This window comes from Hakea prostrata, chromosome 5 (genome assembly GCF_041222555.1).
Source record: "Hakea prostrata isolate BN-2017 chromosome 5, UWA_Hpros_2, whole genome shotgun sequence".
Lineage (NCBI taxonomy): Eukaryota > Viridiplantae > Streptophyta > Magnoliopsida > Proteales > Proteaceae > Hakea > Hakea prostrata.
Window position 1 is genome coordinate 4157788 of NC_142604.1, and position 25125 is coordinate 4182912.

Consider the following 25125-nt stretch of genomic DNA (forward strand, 5'->3'; position numbering starts at 1 on the left):
AAAAAAAGCATAGGATCGATTATATACTCCAGAGAAGAAATTTGATTCATTTATACAACATCCATACCTTTTTGATAAACCGAAATAATTTATTTCAAAAAGCAACATCATACAAGAAGAGAACCCTATGACAGTAATCAACTCCATAGGTCTCCTTTGTTGTTTTTCATCTTCTCAAAGTATCGAATGGAGAGGAGAGAGAGGGAGAGTTGAACCTCGTTTTTCCCCCAACGAATTGGTCCAGAAGGCAACTCTGGATGGACAGACGAAGAAGAAGAAGAAGAAGAAGAAGAAGACGAAGAAGGGGGTTTACGAAGGGGAACAAGGCATTGAGAGTGGAGTCCACGGAAGCCACCGAGAGCGAGAACGACGGAGCGGAAGCGTTGAGGGCCACAGCCAATGCTGGCCCAGTGACGAGTAAAGATTATTTCCCATAACCTCTCATCGCGAGCAGTCTCGTTCCATTGTTTGTTAACGCAGGCAGAGTAAGCTAGTGAGCGTGCATCAACGTACTTGAGAATCTCGAAGAGAAGATCTCCATTCAGATGCAAAAAGCTCGTCTCTTGCTGCGACTCCTTTTCTGGGTCTTCCTTCATCTTCTTCTTCTCCTCGTCCTTTTCTTGGGTTTCTATTACTCGCTTCATCATCTTCTTCTTTTATTCTTTTCTTGGGTCTCTAATACTCACTTCGTCTTCTCCTTCCTCCTCTTTATAGCTCTGTATCTGATGCCCCTCACAGAAAAGAGAAAGATGAAGAAGAAGAAGTTAAAAAAAACTAACGTGAGCGAGAGAGCCACCATGAAACCCCACATGCCCAAATGGGTTCATCCACACAGACGCAAACACAGAACGATTGGCAGAGCTATCCCGCACGCAAGCACAAGAACTGATCAGGTTTTTCTTGAAACTGTATATGACCATTTGGATATAAATGAACAAAAATAAGTAAACACGTGGAATTTAACAGATAATCCAATTAATAATAATAGCAATAACTTACTTGATCAATATAACCTCCCAAGGATTCAAATTTTTGGGGCAAAGTCCTATCATATATTTAAATTATATGTAAAGTGTTATCGTGAGGATCTAATCAAGGTGCGTGTGTTCATCATGGTTAAAGCTGTGATAATCTTTTAAAATATATACATATTAGTAACAACTAAAGTCAAGACATCATACATGACATACCAATGCATTTTGAGTGTATATCATCCATGAAAAAAATGTAGTTTATCATGAATTCGGTCAAATATTAAGTCTTATTTGAAACTTAGTGATTTATGATCTCGTCTCGTCATTTTTCTTAACTTTATTGTAACGCATTAACATACTTGATCTTTGACTTGTCTTAGTCAAAATCTGATTTTTTTAATATGGCTGTCGTTTATGCCAAATCTTCTCTACCCTGGAACAATAATATTTTTCTTGATGAGTTATGGAGAGTTAACGCAATTTATATAGTGTTTTTAGACATTTATATGGTTATACTGAATATAAAAATGTTAAACTTATCATAAACGTTTTCCAGCGATTGGAAAAAGTTAAATATTAAAGAAAACATTTCGATTTTCTTTCTTTTCTACACTACAAAACAAGGTCTCTTGAGAACATTTTAACTTGTTTTATCATTTTAAATGAGAGGTTGCGTTACTTGTTCATTTATGTATGTAATTATATTCTCTACCATGACCGAACAAGATCGCATATAACTTGTTTTGTCATTTTCGTCTCTTGGTTGAAGACATATTATTTGTTTGATAACTTACTGAAAAATAGTTTTTGGTGTTTCTTGTATCGAGAAATAGAAAAATTGGCCAAAAATCATTTAATAAAACTAATTTTCTTTTCACATGATTTTTATAAAATAAAATGAAATTTATGAAATGTTTTGCTTTGAAAAAAACACTTTTGATGCAACAAGCCAACAACTATTTGTTGTTATGGTCTGTTTTTTTGAAAAAAATAAGTGAAATAATTTTAGAAGGGATATCTATGGAATTTGACACTCCAAATATAGCAATAGCAAATTCTATAAATTTTATTTTAAATTTTCAGAGATGTTTCAAGAAACAAAATCTATCAAATCCTTACTAGTATTATTTCTACTTCTAAGAATCATGAATTATCAAATGCCTAAAAATGCTTTCAAATACACTTGGTGAGTTATCAAAGGCAGTTGAAGACTTGCACCGTATACAACTATCAGAGTTATCAAAGGCAATCAGAGACTCGCACCATATACAACTATCTCTTTTTTGCGTAAGTATGTGGAGAGAGAGTATGATGTATCTTAATATGATTTAGGTTTTGTACCGGGTGTAATCTCAACTTAAGAGTTAATTAAAGAGGATTTGACATAGAAGTTATTTAGCTAGGATAAGACTGAGTTGTCGCTGATTATGTAGACTACTATAATATATCACATGAGTCTATTATCATTTAGCACACCAAACAAGAATCCATGATCTATCAAGGTAGAGGTTTATGCTTTGTTCACATCTCTCCATTACATACATTACAAAGGGTCCCACCTTTTACTCATTTTGTTAGAACTCAGAGGTGGGTCTTTCTCCTAATCGCTTTTGCTTCAGTGCAGCGGCTGCATGTGTAGCCAACTGTTGGATGTGCAGCTGTACGTGCACCTTAATCCGAGCCGTTTAATTCAACAGCTCAGATGTTGGATGGGTGTACGAACTGCTCATCCAGTTGTTGGCTGCAAGTGCAGCCGCTGCACCCAAGCAAAACCCCCTCCTAATACGTGGTAGTGAGATGTGGGAGAAACACGAACCTCTACTCAAATACATCCAAATGGGTTTTTTTTTTTAAATTATCTTCCCAACTTCTGGGTGCACACTTAATAAAGATCCACAATTGGGCCCGGCAATAATCAAGGAGGGGGACCGATTGATCCCAGATGAGAAACCAATTCAATAGTTTTTGCTGTGTTTATGGATCGAAATCCGTCTCTAAGCCAAAACTTGTCTCCCATCGATGTTGCCAGGATTGTTGTTCTGTTTGATTAATTAATTAAAGTTTTAAAGAATTTGTCCATTTCATGGATTTTCAAATTTCCAAGTTATTTGCGTGTTTCACGGCATTTATTCATATACGTTACTTCTGCTGCTTAACTTTCTAACTTGTTATGTGGTTTCCCATACTCTGCTTCTTCTTCTTGTCTGTTTCTTGGGTCTCTCAATTAATTAAAGAGATATGGAACAACACATTATAGAAAAACGAATTGAATGCAACTGAAAATCTGCCGTTTGAATTCATGCCGTTTGAATTCAACACTGTGAATTAAATGTGTAGCTCTGTGCTGTTTACGACAATTTTGCTTTTCACCCACTTATAAAAGGGACAATTAAGATCAATACCCAGCAGGTGCTGCATATTTAATGTATATCATTCAAGTTCAACTCGAAAATCTGGGATTGGAGATACAAGAAAAATAAAGAATAAATCAATTATTGAAATCTCATTGATGCTAATACATACAGAACCAATTACAGAGAATGTAATATAACTTATGTATAACTCTAAGATATGGCTTCTTTCTCTCACTTGATCCGAAGAACAACTGTTGCACACCAACAACGCCTTCTGGGTTTCTTGTAAAATCTTGGAAAGATTGAAAAGAACGTCAATTAATGTGCAGTTGAGATAGTATATGTTGCAGAAGAATGAACCAATTGCTAGTTTAATGCCCAGCTCCGCCCCTGCTCGGACCAGAATATGCTTTTTGGCTGACAGCAAAGTGATGAGAAGAAGAAGAATAACGGTGATGATCATTAAGAGGCCTTGAGCACTCCACCGCAATCGAATAAGAGAGAATCACCAGAAGGAATAGAAGATTGCAAGCCAAAAGATAAAGGCAGCGATTCTTCATTGTAGGAGAAATCTTAAAGACAACTGGTGATGGGTTTTGTTCAGAGGGAAAATGAAGAGGAGCTGCTACAACTGAAATGCTAAAAACTAACTGAATCAATTTAAAGAGGTGAGAATAAGAGATGAGACTAGCGATAGGATTGATGTGGGTTTTTGATGTTTTTGACTTGGCAAAGTTGGCGGAGGAGAAAAGGTGTTGTATTTTCAAGAACTGGGAAAATTGAAGATGGAGAAGAATGAGAACTGTATTTGAAGTTTGAACAAGTAAAGTAAAACCAGCTGCTGCTGCTTTGAGAAATAAAATAAAAAATCACTTTAAAGTCTAGGGAATTTGTCAATGAAAAGCTGTTTTTGTTAATGATTCACTTTTACCAAACACCAAGCTTTTGTGCATTGTCGTCTCTGTTTTTCTTATTCGACCAGCTTCCCTAAAATCGCAGTTTTTGACCCCCACTCAGAATGTCACAAGTCATAACCCAGACAAGTAATGGAACACATTGTCAACTCTTACCTCGCACACCTTTCGCTCATTTTCTCAAACATGTAGTGTGCACCGTCTTGTACGAGTTGCGGACTTCAAGCTAGATCCATGGCGGAACTTGATCCAAAGCAGACCTGAAGACCCCACTGCTCGTTTCACGGCTTGGGTTGCGAGATTCGTTGGACCAAACATGCAGAGGATCGTTTTTTCTTCCTTTCTTTTTTGTCACTTTTCACTGATTGATAGATACAATTACAAACTTGCGGCTTGGGTCACAAGATTCCTTCGAGCAGAATAAGGGAACAAAACCAAGGTTCATTCTTTCTCTTGGGCCTCGCTAGCTGTGCTAAGGTTGCCTAGGTCATTTCAGATTCAGGTTCGAGCCAGGTGCTTGTTTGGCTATAATATAAGGAAGTATTAGTGGCATCATATCCACAAGTCTGAACTTTTAGAGTAACGACAAACGCTTGATCATACACTTTCACCCCTCACCAAATTGACTCAGCCTGCTTTTGCTGCCATACATCTATGCTCACAGACCTGCCTGTGTCAGGTTAGGGCAGTATGGGTCGCACAATTATGTGAGTGTGAGTATATGATTGTATGAACAAGTTGGATGGAGAAGATCTAAATTTATTAAATTCTTGTACCCAACTCAGAAGATGGACTCACGTCATCATATTTTGGATGAACAATCTGATTCGTGCCCAGCGGCACAAAACGACCCAACTCAGTGCATCGTTCTATTTACCTAATTAAAATCTATAAATATTTATCATATATTCTCCTATGAAATCATTGTGAGAAACTGAGAATTGAGATTTTCGTCTTAGGGTTTTGGATGGGAAGAGTTCTATAATGCCATTTTAACGACTGATTGAGAGATCGCCATTAGTTTCTTCTTTAATATAATAGAAATTAAGTTCTTCTTATTTGCTGTGGACGTAACACGTCATATTAGTTGCACAAGTTAATAACAATACAATCAAACATTCAGAGGAAAGAAGGGTTAGGTGAAATTAAATATTTCTGTTTAGTATGCATTTTAGGTTGACTTGTAGACACCCAGGTTTGAATCTATATCCACTCCACGGAGGGAAGAGTCAGAGCCTTTCTACTTATCCTTAATTCTTCGTTCATCAACCAAACAAATTCATCAAACCAAAAAGATTGACAAAGTCATTCATACTTTTAAGATTAATTAAACATGAAAAGGTATCGCTTTTGAGCATTAATTAATCTTCGCTTCATTAACAACATCTTAATCAGTTGTTATGGAAGAAGGAAAATAATTAACCTAACTACTAAATAAAGTAATTGTACGTGTTCTTAACTGGTCCAATTGATTTTCCTTCATTTTTGTCCCTTTTTCTTTACCAGTAATATGATATTAATTTGCAAAATTTTCCATTAGAATTTCGAAAGAGTACTACAAATCTTACCTAACATGAGACCCAACCAAAGAACTGATCATCAGCTTTAATTTTCTTATGTTTATTTGTTCTAGCTTGAATCCCTTTCACATTGGAGTATTGCAGTAGTCAATATCATCGGTGGAGATGAAATCTATCATAGATTTGATAAAAATACTTTATCACCAAAAAGTTGGTCGTTAAGTAAAAGGTTAGGATTCAATTCTTTGAAATATATTAAATGATGTATAAAAGTTATTGGGAAGTAGTCAATATCACATCATTTTGATTAACTTTTGTTCAAGTATATATAATGTCCAACCCATGATACACCAACTCCAGATTGTCTGCCTCTGGGCAGGGCTTTTGCCTGTACTTCCGGTCGCTAGATGCCCTAATCGTGATACTTGCAGGATATCCAATTACCAAACTAACTCTAGATTGTCTGTGTCTGGGCAGGCGTCTGTCCGTACTTCCGGTCGCTAGATGTCCTAATCGTGATACTTGCAGGATATTCAGTGACCAAACTAACTCCAGATTGTCTGCGTCTTGGGCAGGCGTTTGTTCGTACTTCCGGTCGCTAGAAGCCCTAATTGTAATATTTACAGGATATCCAGTGACCAAACGTATGAACAAACACCTTACCCAGACACAGAAGATCTACGTTTTAATAGAATTCAGTTCATTAGGTGCCGTGCCAAAAAGCTATGGGTCCACGTCACTTGCAAATGAATGGCCCTACCAGAGCCAGCATTTCACAAGAAACACATGATCAGCATCTTCCACAATTCCAGCACCCAATTGAGGTATAAGTAGATCATGGCATTTCTGCCCATGAACCATCCATTAATAGAAGATGCTCTGCTCATTCACTCACTCACATGGTGATTAGCAAAAAGGTAGAAAGGGAAGGATCAAAAGTCAAAACAGTACTTTTTATGGTGTCACCAATTTATAGTAAATTTTGACAAAATCCAAAACTTGAAAATCAAATCCACGGTCAAAGAAACCCAAATCTTGAATTATGTAACAATGCCTTGGTTTGAAATTTGCTTTTTCAACTTTTCTGTATATTTGATACTCACTTTAGAATTAGTCAAATTCCATGCAAAGACCCAAAATTTCCTACCACTTAATCTATTAATTCCTTTGTTTTCAAACTGTTTATTCTATAGAGAACAATGACCAGACAAGATTCTATATGGTTCATCCGAAAGATACATTCACAACTTAGCAAATACAATGTTTTTCACAGTCACTAAGATTACAACCTAATTGTTTCTTGTATCCCTCTAAACCTAACGCCCCGAAAAGAACACAAACTCCGATTGAAGAACTTGAAAAATAGCTATTTCGTGTTGGATTTCGATCTAAATATTTCGCATGGTGAAAATTGGTCTTCACCGGAACAGTGATTTAGCTTGTTTGGTTAACTAATCAGTACTGAGGATACCATATTTTTGCATGGAAAAGGATTCAACGTGTGGGGTCATGTGTACTACTCCTTTGGCCGGTTCATGCTCACCTAATATTCTGCTGGCCTTCTCTGCCCCAGAGATCTTATCTGCAGGGGCGTGGGTCACATTATTAAATCATCAATTGACATTCTTTTCTTTTAGCTTACAGTGAAGTACCAAGAACTTTAAGTGGCAGCTTCACTGCTAAGAGAAAGAAACTGCAAACACAGGTAAGGTCACTAGTCATAGATCACCGACAGATCCATCAAAACCTTTTGGCCCTTATGATTCTTACACGTTGCTCTCTTCCCTGTTTGGGTTGTCTACTTCTACTTTCCATAAGGAGTTATTAATAAATAAGACACAGAACGCGTACAAGACTGACAGCAAAAATGGACGCGGAGGGTTCTTTTGTGTGAACAATGCTGATATAAGCTTTTCGTAAGCTTGCTTGAAAGTGCTTTAAAGTCAGAAATTGGAACAACCCAAAGTGTGAAACTACCAAGGGATTAGCCATAGCCCGCGCGCCATGTGATTTGCCGTCCCCTACAATAGGCCCCATGCCCAAAGCCCAAGGGTACGCCTCTCACCGTCCTTCTAACAAACACCTTGTAGGCATTCGCTTATAAATACAGGAATAACCACCAAGAAGTCCCTGTGCTTCTCCAAGATCTTTTAGAAGATAAAAGAGTAAAGAAAGGTTTCTCTGACAGAAATTAAAGATGGGTATGAGTTTGATAAAGACGAAGAATAACCAAACCTTGTGGACGGCTTTGATGGTTTTGACGCTGGTTCTAATGATGTGGCCAAGTCTTGTGAATTCCAGAGCCCTTCGGTCGACGACCCAGGTTGAGATTTCCGGTTGCCAACACATGGATGGAGAGATGGAAGACCCAGTTGCAGTAGCTCCGTTCTCTGTTTCTTCAAACAACAACACCCATGGCCGCCGTGCTTTTGAGAATGTGAGGGTTAGTAAGCTATCTTCTGGACCCAGCAAGAAAGGCCCTGGCCACTGACTCATCTCTGCAAAAGTTGGGATCTCTCCTTCAATTTTTCTGTCCCCCTTTCAGACGCTTGTGAATGAATTCTATACATGTAATCTATTACCTCCTTAACCATTGTAACTGTAATTATACTCGGGAGAGTTTCTTTATTCTTTCTTTTTCTGAGAGTTCATATAACTGAAAATGTTTGAAACCCATGTCAGTGATCTTCATTCTTCTCTATATATCATAATCAAATTCATACATACTTTTTAAGGTTAACCCAGAAGATGTTTTGAGAGTCTGTGTAGCCAATGGAAAAGCTTCATCAATCATGTCCAATGAACAGAAGGAATAAAGAAAGATCAAGAGCATATCTATTACCAACTTAACAAACAAAGCCAACCTCATTAATTGAGATCTCTCATTTGTTTATAATTGAAGTTGCAGGTGTTCTAACCACCCCCCATGTCACTTTGTCGAGAGTCTTCATAGAAGACTAGCCGAATTGATCCCAGCACGACAACCACGACTTGTCCTTCCAGCCACCCAACAACCCTGACTCGCAAAATTTTCAAAATTTCCTCGCACATTAGTCCATGACGAAGCACAATAGCCGGAGATGGTTGGCCCACGAGGAGCAAAAAGGACCCATTTTCAAATTTCACGTCAGTATTGTAGTGTCTGTTTTGGACTGTTTACCGTGTTTCATCCAAAGAAACATCATTTCACCGTAATAGTAATTTTGCTTGGAAATGCGCATGATCGTCAAGCCGAGATTTTGGTTCGTTATATCCAAAATTTTGATCGAAAGTGAACCCGACCATCGAATTTCAATGGTCGAGATGGACATTTTGCCTGCAATTCATATATGACGGCTTGACGATCTTACGCGTTAGAGCTTCATTTTTTATGTGTGGACCAAGGTAACAATTTGGGCTAGGGTTTTATAAAACCCAGCCCAATCCGACCATATTGGAGTAGCACTGCTTGGCCTACTCCAGTCTCTCTCGTCACTTTTGTTAATGCAAATCTTCTGCGTCTGGGCAAGGTGCTCATCCATGCATCCAGCCACCGGATGCCTTGCTCGTACTTTGAAATATGTATAGACCATGGAAATTAAGGAGAAAAGCAATTGAGCGAAGAAAGGTCTCAAGTGTTGAAGTTGGAGGCGTGGAAGACTTTATGTGGTGGCAATGATAATGAATTTCGGTTGGGCCAAATCCTGGAGCACATTTGATAGTTGCCCATGCCCGCCGGCATCGACTTTAAGATGGTCGGCAAGGGGATGGAATTGCATCAAGAGGGTTCTGGCAAGAGGTTTGGGGGTTATATGGTAACGTTCCTAATTCTTGTTGTTTTGCTTTTGTGTGTCCTTGTTTGCTTTTTCTTTTTTACAATAGAAACTGCGAAAATCATGTATGTGGAATCTTTTTATTTTTGTAAACAAAACTGCATTTTGACAAATTTTTTAGTGTACTTTGAGAAAATGCTATTTCTCACCCAAAAAAATGCTTATCTTGAAAAGGGTAATGAATATTATTGTCTTCTTTTTTTATTTTTTTTTTATTGTCAAAACACAACTTATTTTGAAACTCTGCAAATTCAATTTTCTTTTTCATTCATTTTTTTTGTTACAGATTTTTTTTTTTAATTGTATATTGGCAGTCAAAATTAGGGGTGTAAACGGATTCAGATAATATCCTATTAGTTTTCGAATGGAGTCAGTCGGATTCGATGATAATCAAATTGTTTTTCTTTTAAATTGATTCTTCTAAATGAGCATAAATACAGATTGAATACAAGTTTTCAACTACTCGTTGACATCTTTACCATTTTATTTGTGGGGGCTATCTTTGAAATTTAAGAATTTTGCAACTTCGGTAGTTATCTCAATAGAAAATATAGAAAAATAGTCATATATCTCAAGTAAAAATTATAAAAATAAGAAATATTAACCTAAATAAGCAACTTAATCAGATAATTTAATCGAATGGATTGGCAAGAAATGGACATACTATATCTGCATCCTATCGGTAATCGGATAGATTCGAATACTACTAAATGGATACAAATGCGAATTCTAAAGCGGATTTGGGTTATCAGTTTATACCCTGCTAAAAACTGTGAGAAACAATGAAAATGTAAAGAAAGAGGAACACTTATTTCTTACCTAAAAATAATCAGGAAACGGCACAGAAAAGTGCAAACCCTTGCAGCCCCAATTATTTAACCAGGTTGCAGGTCAGCGACCTTGTAACTCCCGAGAGTTAAAATTGATAATGAAAGCAACAGAGTTCAAAGAAATTATCAACTATAGATACATGATGAAGGAACTTTGGATGATTGTTTGCTAGACTATCTGCCATCATTGATCATCATCTGGGAAAAGACTTGGCTTTCAGACACTTCTGAACGTGACTCAGACGAGATTTCGCTACTATTCATCATCATTGGCACATCGTCTCTTTCAATTGAATCATTCAGTGAAGGAACACGATGAACTGTAGGCAATATGAGCTTGGACTTACTGAAGTTAGTAGTGTCTTCATGGGGTTCCCTCTGCACTCCTCCCATCTCTTGGAGTTGAAGTGCATATTCCAAGTCCCACAATACTTCTCCCATGGTGGGTCTATCAGCTCCATATTCACACAGACATTTCTCTACAGTCTCAACAAATTTCCTCAGAGAGTTGGCTTTGATCTTTCCCACCAGAAAAGGATCAATTATCTGCTCAAGTAGCCCCTTCTTGTGCTTCTGCATTGCCCAATGAACCAAATTCACTTGCTCCCTTGGAAGTGAAGGATTGATCACTTGCCTTGCACATAGTACTTCAACAAGTACAACTCCAAAGGAGTAAACATCTGACTTGTTTGTCAACTGTTGTCTCCTAAAATACTCAGGATCAAGATACCCAAAACTTCCTTTCACACTTGTGCTCACATGACTTTGCTCCAGCGACCATCCCGGCTTCGATAGACCGAAATCTGCAACTTTAGCTTCAAAATTCTCATCAAGTAAGATGTTTGTAGACTTCACATCGCGGTGAATGATTCTTTCTTCTGGACCAGTGTGAAGGTAATGAAGGCCTCTTGCAGAACCAATGCATATCTCAAGCCTCTGTTTCCATGATAAAGGGGGCAAATTTGAGTTGTAGAGATGGCTTCTTAGTGTGCCTTTCTCTATGAATTCATAGACCAGTATCATCTCTCCTTGCTCATCACAGTACCCAATCAAAGAAACAAGATGTCGATGCCGTATTTTAGATAGCACAAAGATCTCAGTTTGGAATTCCATAAGACCCTGACCTTCTCCTGGTTCACTTCGTTTCACAGCAACTTTCATGTTAGTGCTTTCAAGAATACCTTTGTAGACTTTACCAAATCCACCAGACCCAACAAGTAAACTTGGATCAAAATTGTTTGTGGCAGTCTGAATATCTGCAAAAGGAATCTTCAAACCTAGATTTGTGACAGGATTGTACAACCTACCATATGAACTTACTCCAACCTCATACAATGGGGTCTGTGGGACAGTTTTCTCTCGTTTTGGTTTCCTACATTTCAGAGCCAAAAGGGCTCCGAGAATGAAAATACCCACGGAAACAGAGCTACCTACGATTGAACCCAGCAGGTGATTAACACGCTTCTTCTTTGGTTCGCTCATCACTTCCATGATCTCCAATCCATTCAAAAACGCAGTGTGACGTGTAATATCAGGACCTACACTAACCCACATCAAGCCAGAATCATCAGAATCAACCACATAGTCAATGTAATAAGGAGCTGCAAGCTGCTGAGTAGTCTCAGAAGGATCCATTATCTGCTTGAAATGTCTAGTGACGAATAGTCTGAAATACAGGGTATGAAGAGAATTGCTCACAATATCACAGAAGTGTAGCCGGACCAAGTGACTAACTTTTTTGCTCACATTAAAACTCCAAGTAATATTGAAATTTAAGTTTAATCTAGTGTCATTGTCATTGAAGTTCATAGCCTTCGCGGTCATGTAGACCTGTGAGGGAGCAATGTATTCAGTGGCTCTTCCTTTCTGGTAATTAGGCTTCTTAGAGATAGACATGTTCTTAGCTGCTGCATGAATGAATAGATACTGGTCATCTGGAATCCAATTTCTCCAAAGAGAGTCATTTTCAGGTGTGATCTTGGGACCTCCAACATTGATCCTGTGAACAGTCTCTAAGATCTGAGACTGAAGACCTGAATAGCCTTTCTGACTACCAGTGGGAAATATGTGATTCTCGACATGATCATCAGAGATGAAACCCTCAGGCACACGGAAGACTTCTATGGCGTTGACAAAGGCAAAAGCTTTCCCATTTGAAGGCGAAGGCGTGAACTTAATTGAAAATTTCCCATTTCTGATACTGAGAATATACTCCTTCAGAACAGGTGTGTTGGCGCTGCTCAAGAAACTGAAGTTCATGAGCTGTGGAAGCATGGGAGCAGCATCTATGTTGAACACAGCCATGCCCGTATCATAATCCCGGTAGGAGGACGGGAAGAAATGAAAGCGTACGATATGCAGACCTGTAGGACTGATGTTGAACTCATAGGTGGAGGGCTTAGTGAAAATTCTTACCGTTTGATAGAGAGAGGACAACCCAGAAGAAGGACTCTTAAGCTTTTCAGAGATGTCTGGATTTGCAGAGAGGTACGAGTTGGGGTTGGAGTCTCCAGTGAAGTTTCGAGTGTCGATGGCAACAGTGCTGTTGGATCCGCAGTTGATGAAATATTTGTCAGGAAGAACATAATCCGAGGAGACTAGAAGAAGAAGTGAAAGTTGGACAACAACAAAGAACACAACAAGATTGTTTTGTGTCTGAATCTTGTCCATGGTTATGGAAATTTGGATTCAGTTGCCAAAAATTGAGATAAGCGGAGCCACTTAGTGAGAAGCTCAGCAAGTGAGAGCAGGCGAGATTCATCCGAGGAAAAAGTCTTAAGTGGTTATGGTTAGCCATTGACTTGACTTCATGCCATCAACCTAAATAGTAATGGCTAATTAACCAGGATCACACAACAGCAACCTTATCTTCTTCCCTTCTTCTCCAATACGGTGTTCCTGTCATCTTCTGATAGAAATCCAAGTTTTGTATTTGTTATACATCAGGGAATCAGATTCTGGCTCTATTCTGTTTTGTGTTTCCAAGTTACCTAATATCAAGAAAAATTTACATTTGGGGTCTTTAATAGGGTGTTTTGTGTTTCAGAGTTCTAATATCAAGGAAAATAAATAAAAAAAAAAATTTGGGGGTAATAGAGCCTTATCAGTTGGATCCCCATTAGAAATTTTGTGTTTCAGAGTTCTAATATCAAGGAAAAATTTGGGGGTAATAGAGCCTTATCAGTTGGATCCCCATTAAAAATGGCACACGAACACGTCGTGGGACAATTTGGTCCATATATCCGGCGTGGCCGCCGACATTTAGGCGTTGAGAGCATTGAGAGAACCTAATATGAGAAATCTGAAAAAGACGTACCTTCAAAGTAATTCATGTCTTCTCACCCCCTGTAATTCCCTATAATTTTATTTAAGATTGTGACATACGACAATTAATTATCCAATAGTCACAGTTAAAAGGAAAAACATCTTCTAATGTACACATCTCTCTACTGCGCACAACACTAGACTAATATGCCAAACAATTGGCTGAGATAACTTAAAAATTAAAAGAGTATTAAAAAAAATTAATCCTTTAATCATAGTATTTTAATTTAAATAAAAGTGCACTGGTGTGCACAACTGAGGATTTTTTTCCAATTAAAACCCAACTAAAAATTAAATCTAATAAATTCCTAAAACTTTTTTTTTTTCTTGAGACTTAATTTAAAAAAATTTATTAAATTTAATTCCTAAATAAATTCACCCTTAATAGTTAACTACTCCATGTCTCCTAAATAGAAATTACAGGGAGTTGCAGAATGTGAAAATTGTAAAGGATGTGAACCAAATCCACATATAATTCCTTTCCTTACAATTCCCTCCTAGGATTGTACCATATGGCATTAAGTAATCCAATAGTCACCCAATTCAAACTAGAGATTAAATAAAATTCAAATTTATGGATGAATTTAAATAAAATTCAGATTTAGTATGAATTGAATAACCGTTGGATTGGCGCCTGAAAGGGACTCGATCGGCGCCGTGCTTTGAGGTGGAGAGCCAGAGACACCTCCCTCTGCTTTTGCTTTCTCGTTTCCTTTCTTCTTCTATCCAGCTCTATTCTTCATCTGTCTCACCTCATCTTCTCTTATTTTTCCTTCGTTCCTCTCTCCACTTCGTTTCTCTTAGCATCTTTCCCTTCGATCCTCTGTTTCTCTCTGTTTAGGGTATTTTCTTCCCTTCGTTTCTCTCCGATATTTCGCATTTTTCCTTTCTCAGTTTCTCTCTTCCCGCGAAGTTTCCTTTCTCGTTTCCCCTACCCCGCAAGGTTTCTTGATTAGTCGGATCGAGGCTCTCCTCCTCAAACCCTACTGATAGCGGATCTTTCGCATTCATCTTCGTTTTGAGCAGATTAGTCGAAATGAGGAAGCAGAAGTAAAAATCTCAGTTTATTTTTTTCTCCGTTTTCTCTTTTTGTCATCTTTTTTCCCAGTGGTGGAAGTTTGTAGTTATCTAGAAAAAAATATATATATTACTCAAGTAGATGCGAGATATAGTCGTGCATTCCACAAATTTGAAGGTTTTACGCCGGAGCTAGAAGTGCCTCTGGTGGATCTGGAAGCTTTGCTGCTGCGAGCGTCTCGTGTTGTTGGTCACTGTCGGTGTATTTTTGCCGTTGTCGTTTCCGCCCTTGTGACGTGTTATCTTTCCGTCCTTGTGGCGTATTATCTTTCCGCCTTTGTAGCGTGTATTTCTGTCTTTATGGCATGTATGTGTCCACCTTTGTGGCGTGGTGCCTATTTGGGCGTTTGTGATGGAGGATACGTATGTCGTATTCCTTGTGCTTAGTTGTTGTGGTTGCTACAACCATTATTCTAAGAATTTATTGAACTCGACTCATTCCTTATCCTGGATGACCTTGTCTATTGCATGTATGACAATTAACCTTGGTGTTTTTCATTTGATGTATGTTTGTATTTTCTTTCAAGTTAATGAATGAAGTTTTTTTAATACAGTTATGGCACAATTCGCAAGGTGTTAATAGAAATGACCATAATACCCTAATTTTAATACAATTTTACCTCAATACCATATTCTCAAAAACAAGACGGGTACGTGAAAGGATTCCTTCTTCCTGGATTAGTTCGATTGATACATGAACTTACCAAAAAAAAAAAACATACATGACACCTATGAAAATTGAAGCTCAACTAACGCTAGCAACCATTAAGTTGTGTATTATGTATACAGTCCAACATCTACACTTGTCCATCTGCTTCTTTCCAAAAAAACGAGACCCCAAAAATTCAAACCAAAAAAGAATTACTGTAAGAAACAGCCATGGAAGCAAGAAGAAAAGCTCAAGAACAAGAAGTTATACATGTATAAGAGGAAGGGGAAGGATTCACTGATTGATGCTGGACTTGGAGGAGTTGGATGCCATGGCAAACGACCAGTAATCAGCTCCATTACTGTTAGCCATGTGAACCGTGCAAGAAACTGGCACCAAGCACAATCCTCTGCTTCTCAGTTCGTATTTTGACTCTTCTCCTCCTCCTCTTTCCTTCTTTGGAAAACAAAGAAAACCATCATCAATTACGATTCATTCTTATTCTCCCCGAACTATTCAATTATTTAGAAACAAATTAAGTTAAATATTTACATGCAGAATCAGCCCATGGCCAGATGAAGGTAATTGCTGCATATAAGGTGAACTCAGAACCTGCGATAGAAACAGATAGTGGGAGAATTAAGAGAATTCAATCAATAATTTTTGTTTTATGCGATACTTTATGTCCTGCCAACATGGAAAGCGAAGAAATTTCTTAATTACCTGAACTTGGTCATGTAGAAACTTGATGTATCCCATTGCTTCATGAAGAACAGAGGCAGTATCTGTCTGCATCAGTCAAAAATTCCAAAAACCCAAAGGTGTCCAGAAATTGTCATTATCGTATGAGACAGAACAGACAACCAAATATTTGAGTATTTTCTTCCCTGATAAAATATTGACAGACAGTAGAAAATTCTAGTCTCATTCTTTATCACCAAAATGGTTTAAAAATACTTAATATTTCATTTCACCTTCCCAAAAGGAGAAACAAGTTGCTGCAATGCTGTAATCCGATCTCCAAGCTTCTCTTTCCTCGCCTATAGATATAAATTACACAAATTACAGAACAAAATTTTCCATTAAAGAGATAAATTATCAAACATGCAGAACCCAATAAAGATTCTCTAACCTTTGAAGACCTTGTAGCGGTGAGGTTCTCTGTTTTAACCTTCTTACTCGTTTTCCTGTTACCACTTGAATCTCCTAAGCCCAAGGTCGAACTAGGAACTGTTCCCTGGCTCAACCCATTTCGCTTCTTCTGCTCTACCTTCGCTTCTCCGCTTAGGCACTTCATGCAAGAAATTCCGCCCCAAAATGGTAGCAAAAATAAGCGAAGCTTCAACAAGAGAAAAAAAGAATTATGGGTTTCGTTGTGAATCACTCACCTTGGGGTTCGAAAAGCTACTTGTGCTACTGTGATTGCTAGATGAAGCCGAAGAACAATCACTCGAAGTGATTCCCGATCTCTGGGCGATCATACCGTAATCACCAAACCCTTTATCTCCTCGGCTGCATGGGTTCCCAAAACAGAGCATAGTAGGAGCGTTCTTAGCGGGAAAGATAAAGCTTCCAGTTTCCACCATATCATCGTCTCCGGGATCTAGTAACCGAGTGAAACTCCCACCAGGAAGTGGGTTTTCATCAAAAACATTTTTCGCAGCAGCCATTAAAGAGCTTGCTTCTAAGAGTCGGTAATAACAAGAAGAGCAGCGAAAAACACGGAGTGAAAAGCTAAAAAGAAGGAGAGAAATGGAAGGATAGTGAGTGAGTGAGTACTGGAGTACTATATGAATAAAGCGTCGGAAGCTTCGCAATATGAAGTGATTAGCAGGTGAAGCAGGAGAAGAGAAGAGGACTCTTTATTACTTTGTTCTTCTCTGCGTTTCTGTCATTTTCGTTTCGCGTTTTTCTAGTTTCCCACTCTTGTTATAGTTGCAGGGACTGGGAGGGGATTCCCAGGTTTTGTCGGTTTCCCTGTCTCAGTCAAAACCGCTTTGGAAAACCGTGAGTGGTTTCGAATGGAAAAGCGGTTTCATTTTCTACCGTATGTTCAAAAGCAAATGTGATAAACCTAACATTGAATGAAGTGGACGATTTCAACCGTCCGATGAGATCATTTTATGCTCATCGGTCGTGTGGTGTAAGAGCTTGTCATGGGTTTGTAAACACAGGGAAAGAAGTGCATTGAGGGCTCCGTCCCTGGCTGCATGATGTGACACGTGGCGATTATCGATGAACACTTGTTAATGCACATTGCAACGACGGCGGAGGATGGGAATCTCCACGGCTCGCAGTAGTCATTACTCTCTGTCGGGAGTGAGAGATCTTAGCTGGCTGATTGATTTTCTCACACCCAAAAATGAGAAGGAGAAAAAACGTAGCTGGGTGAGGAAAGAAGAAGACGACAAGGCAAAATGCCACGTGGAAAATAGTCCCTGGAAGATTTTTTTGAAACGTGCAATTAGGTCTTGAGAAATTCAAAAAGTCAAAACACCAACATACATCATACACGTGGCATCCACTAATGCAGGTTGGCACCTATGAAAATCGGGAGATCCCTTCCAAGTATTATTTTTTGATGCTTTTTCAAATACACAATTGATAAAATAGTCTAAAAGTAGAAGCTCTCTAGTGAATCTTTCAAATGTGGCTACTATATTGTATAGTAAAGAAGTGTCAGGGAGCAGTATGTATTCTCTTGACGTGAAGGTGATCCGAACTCCCTCTACTCAACATACCAGTGTATATTATACATGTGGCAGCTATTGACGCATGTTGACACCATTGGGAGTTAGAATTCTCTACTCGTCATAATAATATATATCATACAAAATCCTCTACGCATTGAGGTATAGAATTGGAACTCCATTCTTGGATGCCTTCTTATGCTTAGGAGGTTCTACATTTCAATTTAGTTGGTAAGAACCAATCCTTCATAAACAAACTAGTCGGAAGTTTTTTCTTTTTTCTTTTTTTTAATATAAGAGGCTAAGAATACCATCCAAGAGTTGCTTGGTAAGTAATGATCAATATCTCTTAGGCTGTTTGTTTGTTGTAATAAAAGTGAGGTGGGAAAATTCTTGAAAAACATGTAGATTTCATACTTTTCCCTAAAATCCCAAAATTATGGATTGTTTGGTTGCTTGGGGTGGAAAAGTGAGAGACAAACTTTCTTGAATCAATGAAACTTGTATGGTGATGTGGTAGCCCAACTTTCCCACCCCAAACCATTTTAAAATCCCACAAATTTGGTGGGATTTTGTGGAAAAAGTTTGAAAAAGTAAAAAGTGGGACCACTATTATCACTTTTCCACAAAACCCTTTCTTTTTCTTTCTTTTCCTTCTTTTCCCTCACCCCACTGCACATGGGGCCCATATTTTTTTTTCCCCACTCATTTTTCTCACCCCACCTGTGCAAACAAACGCAGCCTAAACGGTTGTTTGCTGGAATAAAGATGGGGTAGGAAAAAAGGGGTGGGAAAATTCTTGAAAAACGTGTAGATTTCTTACTTTTCCTTTAAATCCCAAAATGGTATATTGTTTGGTTGCTTAGGGTGGGAAAGTGGGAGACAAGTTTCCTTGAATCAAGGAACCTCGTCTGCTAACGTGGCAGCCCAACTTTCCCACCCCATGCTATTTTAAAACCCCACATATTTTGTGGGACTTTGTGGGAAAGTTGGGAAAAGTAAAAAGTGGGACCCACCCCTATCACTTTTCCACAAAACCCTTTCCTTTCCTTTCATTCCCTTCTCCCTCACCCCACTATACATGGGACCCACATGTTTTTTTCCCCACCCCACCTTTGCAAACAAACGCAGCCTTAGTGAAAATGTCACGGGTTCTTGTGTGATATATAATAGTCTACACCCCTAATATAAAGCTACCAATTCTCAAAAAAGAAAAATAGATAACTCAAAAATTACAGTGGTCTTTTGCAACCTATATGATAAATCTTTTCTTTTTCTTTTTTTGAATCCGAAGAGTTTATATATAGGATGGGGGGAATATTACTAATATAGGTGCCACCAGATGGGTGCAAACCCAGAACCTCCCCATGGGAAGTTGGGCTTTTTAACCGCTCTACTAATCCACCATTGGCTTTAATTATTATTATTATTCAACAAGAGTTCGAGGTTTCTATCGAATACCCCCATTGGAAACCCTTTTGGGGTTGTTTTTGCATTTTTCAAAGTGTTTAATTTTTTGCATATCAATCATATCATATCGGATTGCTAGTTTCAAATTTCATGTAAAGGTGGAAAATAAAAACTTTTGCTAGCTCAATACTGAAAACTACACATATTAAACTTTACAAAATACCATGCAATGAAAACATTTTTAGTATTTAAAGAATTTGAGGTGTTGTCACGCAAACTAGAGAAACTTTTCATTGTTCTTGATAAAGAAAAACTCTCTATCTACCTGATAAGGATAAAATAACACCTAATCGGGTTCAACCACGGTCGAGTTAGTAACCCCAATTGGGTTGGTTCAAAAGATAAACCACCAAATAACATAAAGAAAAAGGAACTCGACAATTATGGAAAGAAGCGTGTTCCCATGAAATTCGGAATATGCGATCATGCCATATGAGGAAACTATAACCAATTCCAAAAGACGAAGAAAAACTCTATAATCGAAAGACCACCAAGAAGAAACACAAACGAATCCAATGGTCGAATATAGCAGGTAAACTCTATATAAACTAAGAGATCGCACAAAGGAATTTGAATTGTTTCCCTTCATTAACATTATTCAATTAAGTTCTGCAACTAACCAAAGCTCTGTGAAGATTCATCACTGATTTAACCTTCGGAAGTAGCTTCTTGACTGCAGAATCGGCCCACGTCTAACCTTGTTTTGTAAGCTAACTTCAAGGAATCCCAGGGCTAAATAATTTTTGGACGCCTCACTACTAAATCATATACTTTATTCTACAAAAAGAAAATTTGATTGTGTCCTTACCTCATTATGAGTTAAGCAAAAAATATTTGAGAGAAGAAAAAAGTGAATTATGGAATGAATATTAACCTTTCATGCTGATGGTAACCCAATTTTATAAACAACTCTATTTCCCTCACTGTGATTTTTTGGAGGCCAGATTATCCTCGTCTCCCTCCTGGGCTTGGAGAGGAATCCTTGAAGGAAGAGAAGTTCTAAAAGCAGGGCTATTGTGGAGGATTGGTACAGGTGTGAAAATCAATATTTGGGAGGATGGATGGATTCCTCAAAACCCTGAATATAAAGTTGTGCACCAATCTTTTAGGTCTTCGAGGGTCACTTGGGTAGCTGATTTAATTGATGAAGTCAACCGAGTATGGAAGGCTGATCTTATAAGGGAAATGTTTCATGAGGAGGATTCAAAGGCCATTCTCTCTATAAGACTTGCTTTGTTTCCAAAAGAAGACCATCAAATTTGGGGTCCAGCTTCAAATGGTATATTCTCTACTAAATACCAGCACCAGAGATTATGTGACATTTTAGACAGAGAGAATAGAGAAGCACATGGTGCTGAACTGTCCCGTATGAGGGTCCCTAAAGAAGTTTGGAAAGCTATTTGGAGCTGCAAGACATCCCCAAAAATTCGGACCTTCCTGTGGAGAGCTCTCTCCGGAGGTCTAGCCTACGCAAAGGCTCTTCGGATTAGGCATTTGACTAGGGACTCTTGTTGCCCTAGATGTGGTGGGGATGAGGAAACCGTTGAACATATATTGTTGGATTGCTCTTTTGCCCGAGCCGTCTGGTTTCACTCTCCCTTGGGTTTTCCCGCTCCACTTGTCTAACTTGTCTCTTCCATCTTTTATAGGAAGGATGGAATCGGTTAGGGATATCAAGTCTCTCGAGCATTCATCCGTTGGGAAATTGGGGTCGGCCGTAATAAGCTCCTTTTTGAAGGCGTGGAACTCTCTCCATTGCGGGTTGTGCGGAAGGCCACGAGGAGTGCAAGCAGATTTTCAAGCAACCTTTCGGGTCTCGGCCCACCACCGATACTCCTCTTTTACCATTGGAGAGAACTAATCTGAAATGGACAGCACCTCCTAGAGGAGTTTGTAAGCTCAACACTGATGCTGCTACAAGAGGGAAGAAAGGAGGATTGGGTTTTGTTCTTCGTGGAGACACGGGGGCGCCCACTCTTGACGGTTTCAATCCCCCTCGGATTTCGGTTCGGTGTCGGAAGGAGAGGTATTATGTATTCGAGAGGGGCTACTTGCTGCTGCTGCTGCAGGAGTTGATTATATTGTTGTGGAGAGTGACTGTCAGGAGGTTGTTCGTTGGCTGCATAATCCCTGCCTTACCCCTGTAAGTTTGAAACCTATTGTGGAGGATGTTACTCACTTCTCTTCTTACTTTTTGAATTGTTCCTTCTCTTTTAGTCCCAGGGAGTGTAATCATGTAGCACACTCTTTGGCTAGGAAGGCCGCTGCCTCTACAGGGAGGATCAGTTGGCCACTTTCCACCTCTTGGCTCTTGGACCTTTGTAATTCTGATGCCTTGCCTTCCTGTGTAGTTGAATGATAGTTTCTTTACGGAATGAAAATTAACCTCATGCAAAAAAAAACATACACCCTATTATTTTTTCTTTCCTTTTCATATGATCATTCTTTTTTTGTCCATGATCATAAGTTATGTTTGATATGTATTCTCAGTACACTCCAATACTCTCAATAATTATTGTTTTTATCCTCTAGAATGCAAAACAAACATAGATTTAAGAACCACAATTACATCAGTAGAGCACTGGTTTGTGCACTAGCTTGATCTTTGAATTCACACTTTTGGAATAAGAACCAGTGTCGAATATGTCTTAGAATATGCTTCAGAGAAACTCACTAGTAAGTAGCTAGAAGCCTACGAGGAATAAAAATTTGATCCATTCATTCTAAGTTTAAGATATCAAATGGTTAAATATTAATTGTGCTTCACCATCATTTCATGTCACCAATGTCGTCATTATTCTCTTCTTGTATGTTAAATACTTTCTAGGCTGCATTTGGTAACCAAGAAAAGTAAACAACTTTCGGAAAAACAGACACATTAGACAATCATTACATCAGCTTTATTTTACCTCATCCAAAATTTTGTTGTCTCTTTCCATACCTACTATTAATGAACACTATGGTAATTCTATAGCATCCGGTCTGACCTGTGAGTACACGGTCCGACCATTAATTCAAGAAGAGTCGATTCGACCATATAGTCTATGGGCGGGACGACCACAATCTCAAGAATATCCGATCAAAGGTGAACTCCTATTATACCTCAACTATCTAGAGGAAGGAGTAAGGTAAACAACTCTTCTCAGAGTTATATTCTAAGTTAATCTCTAATACCTTACACTATATAAACGCATTAAGTAGGCATAACAAAGTAGGTATTCATATTCTATGTGATCAATTACTTGAATTCTCTATTGAGTAGTTATGATCATATCTCATTGATACTGACTTGCTCGTTGGAGACATACCTCGATCACTCAAGGTCGAGCACGTATTTTGCAGGAATTTGACAGGGAAGGACGAGCAAGATTCCGTATCAACACCTACCAATCATAAGCTCAATGCATTTCAAATATTGATTATCTTAGGACTGTTAGGTTACATGAATCTAGATATTTCAAATCTCAATATTCATGAATGTGAGATTTATACTTGTTTAGTTGTGAAAATTCTTTGATTCATGAAATCTATACATTCATCTTTTTACATTAAAAACGTAAATTTGGTTGACCAAACAATTTTTCATAATGAAATTTTCACAAATTCACGTTAACCAAACAATTAATTTTACAAATTATGATTTCATAGATTCAAAATCTCGAGATATTTAAAATCTCCAAACTCATGTAATAAAACAGACCCTCAGGACACGTTTGGTAACAACATTTTTTGAAAATAATGTTCTTTGCGAGAATCAATTTCCAGCGTTTTATCAAAGAACGCTAGTCTGAACACAATTTTAACTGTTTGGTAGAAATTATACTGAGAATACTGAAATAATGGAGATTTAAAAAAATAAAAAATTCTTATAAAGACGGATAGAAATTAAAAGTTGCATGTGAATGAAGTTTGAGTTGAATGTTCTTCTTTAAAGTACTTTTTATTTTAAAAATATCGAAATAAGTCAAAGTTGTTTTGCAAAACACTTTCTCAGACAAGAAAATTAGGCCGGTTCGTTTCCTAAAAACGCGAAAGAATAACCCATTTTACCAAACGTTTTTTAGCGTTTTGTTCTCGTTACCAAACGCGCCCTTTAATGCCATATTGCTCTGGCCTTCTCCGATTCCAAATAAAATAACCAATAAAAGTTATCACCTTCTCCGATTCCAAATAAAATAACCAATAAAAGTCATCACTAATCATCTTCATTAGGTTATGTATTCCAGGCGTCGCCTGTAATTCTCAAACAGAGTGAAGCCAAAAACCTTCTTTCCGATATAGGATTGAAGAAGAAGAAGAGAGCCGGAAAATCACCAGATCACAATGGAAGCAGCAGGATCAGAAGAGTGGGCGGTGAGGAAACCAAGCCGCAGCGATGAAGTGTTGGAGGCAGAGGAGCAGTTGAGGATCGCCATTAAGACCAGGGATCACTTTGAATCCATGGCTCCCAAGCGACCCCTCAAACCCAACCGCAGCGAACCAGATTCTTCTGCTTCTGTGTACACCTTGGAAGCCGATAACGTTCCCGAATTCCTGAAGTTCCAATCCCTTGTTAACTCGCAACAAGCTAATGTGCTCTTAGCTTCAAAACTTACCTACTCAAACTGCTCTTTCTCCCTGTATAATTTTCAATTGTGGCTTCTGACAGTTCTGTCTGTGTGTTTTGTGTTATGTCTCAGCTGATCATTTCTGGAGAAGGATCACAGTCGGTGCAAGAGGAATTTGTGGAGACCCACTATTACAAGGAGATGATATCGATTGACAAACAACATCATACGGTTGGAATTTGACATTAATATATGATAATTATCATCTTTGGTCACCAACGATCATCAATCAGCTTCACTTACTGTCCTTGTTCTCCCTGCCATATTTGACTTGTCTGTTCTTTATTTGTTTTGTTGTGTTTTGATTGGGTGCAGACAGGAAATGGATTTATTAGGGTTGGAGGGAGCTTAGGAGATGGATATGATCTGCAGTTAGAGAAAGGTGATGACCAAGTGCGAATGGGAGTGACAGAGACTTTCAGAACCAATCCGGCGACAAACGACTGGATTCCAAGCACTCAAGTCACAGGAGAGGTAACTCTAGCGAATTACTGATGTAGAGACATGAGGGTTTCAACTTTCAATCTTCTTTAGTTTTTTATGATCTTCTCTATCTTTACTACTAGGCCAATTTCGTCTCTTCCAAACCCAGTCGCAGTGAGAGTTCGTTGGATGGTTAAACCCAGTTTTTCATGAATCTGCAGTCTTAGCGTTGCTCATCATCCAGTGGTTTACCTAAAGGTCCTAAACTCAGTTGCTGAATTCCAATTTCACGCAAACGAATGTTACGACCACATCCAAGAAAGTAGTCAATTTGAATTTGCAATTTAGATATTGCTTTTATGGTTTTATCAAATCGAACTCTTATTTGTTCAATTGGGACTTTGAACGTTGTAAAAAACAGGGTAGAAGCTACAGTGGCTGTGATTCTATGGCTTCTTATCTTTCAATCTACAAAATTCTT

General features: G+C 38.3%; 2 protein-coding genes and 2 pseudogenes across 2 annotated transcripts; 1 reads left to right on the plus strand and 3 right to left on the minus strand.

Moving 5' to 3' along the window:
* On the minus strand, positions 1-656 carry LOC149014505 (F-box protein GID2 pseudogene; annotated as a pseudogene).
* A 9728-nt stretch (positions 657-10384) lies between these two features.
* LOC149014506 (putative receptor-like protein kinase At5g24010 pseudogene) lies at positions 10385-13178 on the minus strand (annotated as a pseudogene).
* A 2365-nt stretch (positions 13179-15543) lies between these two features.
* On the minus strand, positions 15544-17339 carry LOC149014507 (basic helix-loop-helix (bHLH) DNA-binding superfamily protein). Its single transcript, XM_089156288.1, has 6 exons — positions 16843-17339; positions 16587-16745; positions 16429-16494; positions 16178-16243; positions 16007-16066; positions 15544-15910 (listed from the first exon to the last, which is right to left on the minus strand). Exons 1-6 carry the CDS (start codon positions 17122-17124, stop codon positions 15749-15751), a joined length of 795 nt encoding a protein of 264 aa, XP_089012414.1. The 5' UTR covers positions 17125-17339; the 3' UTR covers positions 15544-15748.
* Positions 17340-23848: 6509 nt separating this feature from the next.
* Positions 23849-25125, plus strand: LOC149014508 (uncharacterized). The gene is made up of 4 exons (XM_089156220.1): positions 23849-24186; positions 24294-24392; positions 24537-24695; positions 24788-25125. Exons 1-4 carry the CDS (start codon positions 23938-23940, stop codon positions 24839-24841), a joined length of 561 nt encoding a protein of 186 aa, XP_089012346.1. The 5' UTR covers positions 23849-23937; the 3' UTR covers positions 24842-25125.

Bases quoted from the DNA above. Each gene is read 5' to 3' on its own strand.
- LOC149014507 (XM_089156288.1), bottom strand. From the start codon at position 17,124: ATGGCTGCTGCGAAAAATGTTTTTGATGAAAACCCACTTCCTGGTGGG. The intron at 16,495-16,586 runs GTTAGAGAATCT...TTATATCTATAG, and splicing joins CCGCTACAAGGTCTTCAAAG to GCGAGGAAAGAGAAGCTTGG. The intron at 16,244-16,428 runs GTGAAATGAAAT...TGACTGATGCAG, and splicing joins TTGTTTCTCCTTTTGGGAAG to ACAGATACTGCCTCTGTTCT.
- LOC149014508 (XM_089156220.1), top strand. From the start codon at position 23,938: ATGGAAGCAGCAGGATCAGAAGAGTGGGCGGTGAGGAAACCAAGCCGC. The intron at 24,187-24,293 runs GTGCTCTTAGCT...GTTATGTCTCAG, and splicing joins TTAACTCGCAACAAGCTAAT to CTGATCATTTCTGGAGAAGG. The intron at 24,393-24,536 runs GTTGGAATTTGA...GATTGGGTGCAG, and splicing joins TTGACAAACAACATCATACG to ACAGGAAATGGATTTATTAG.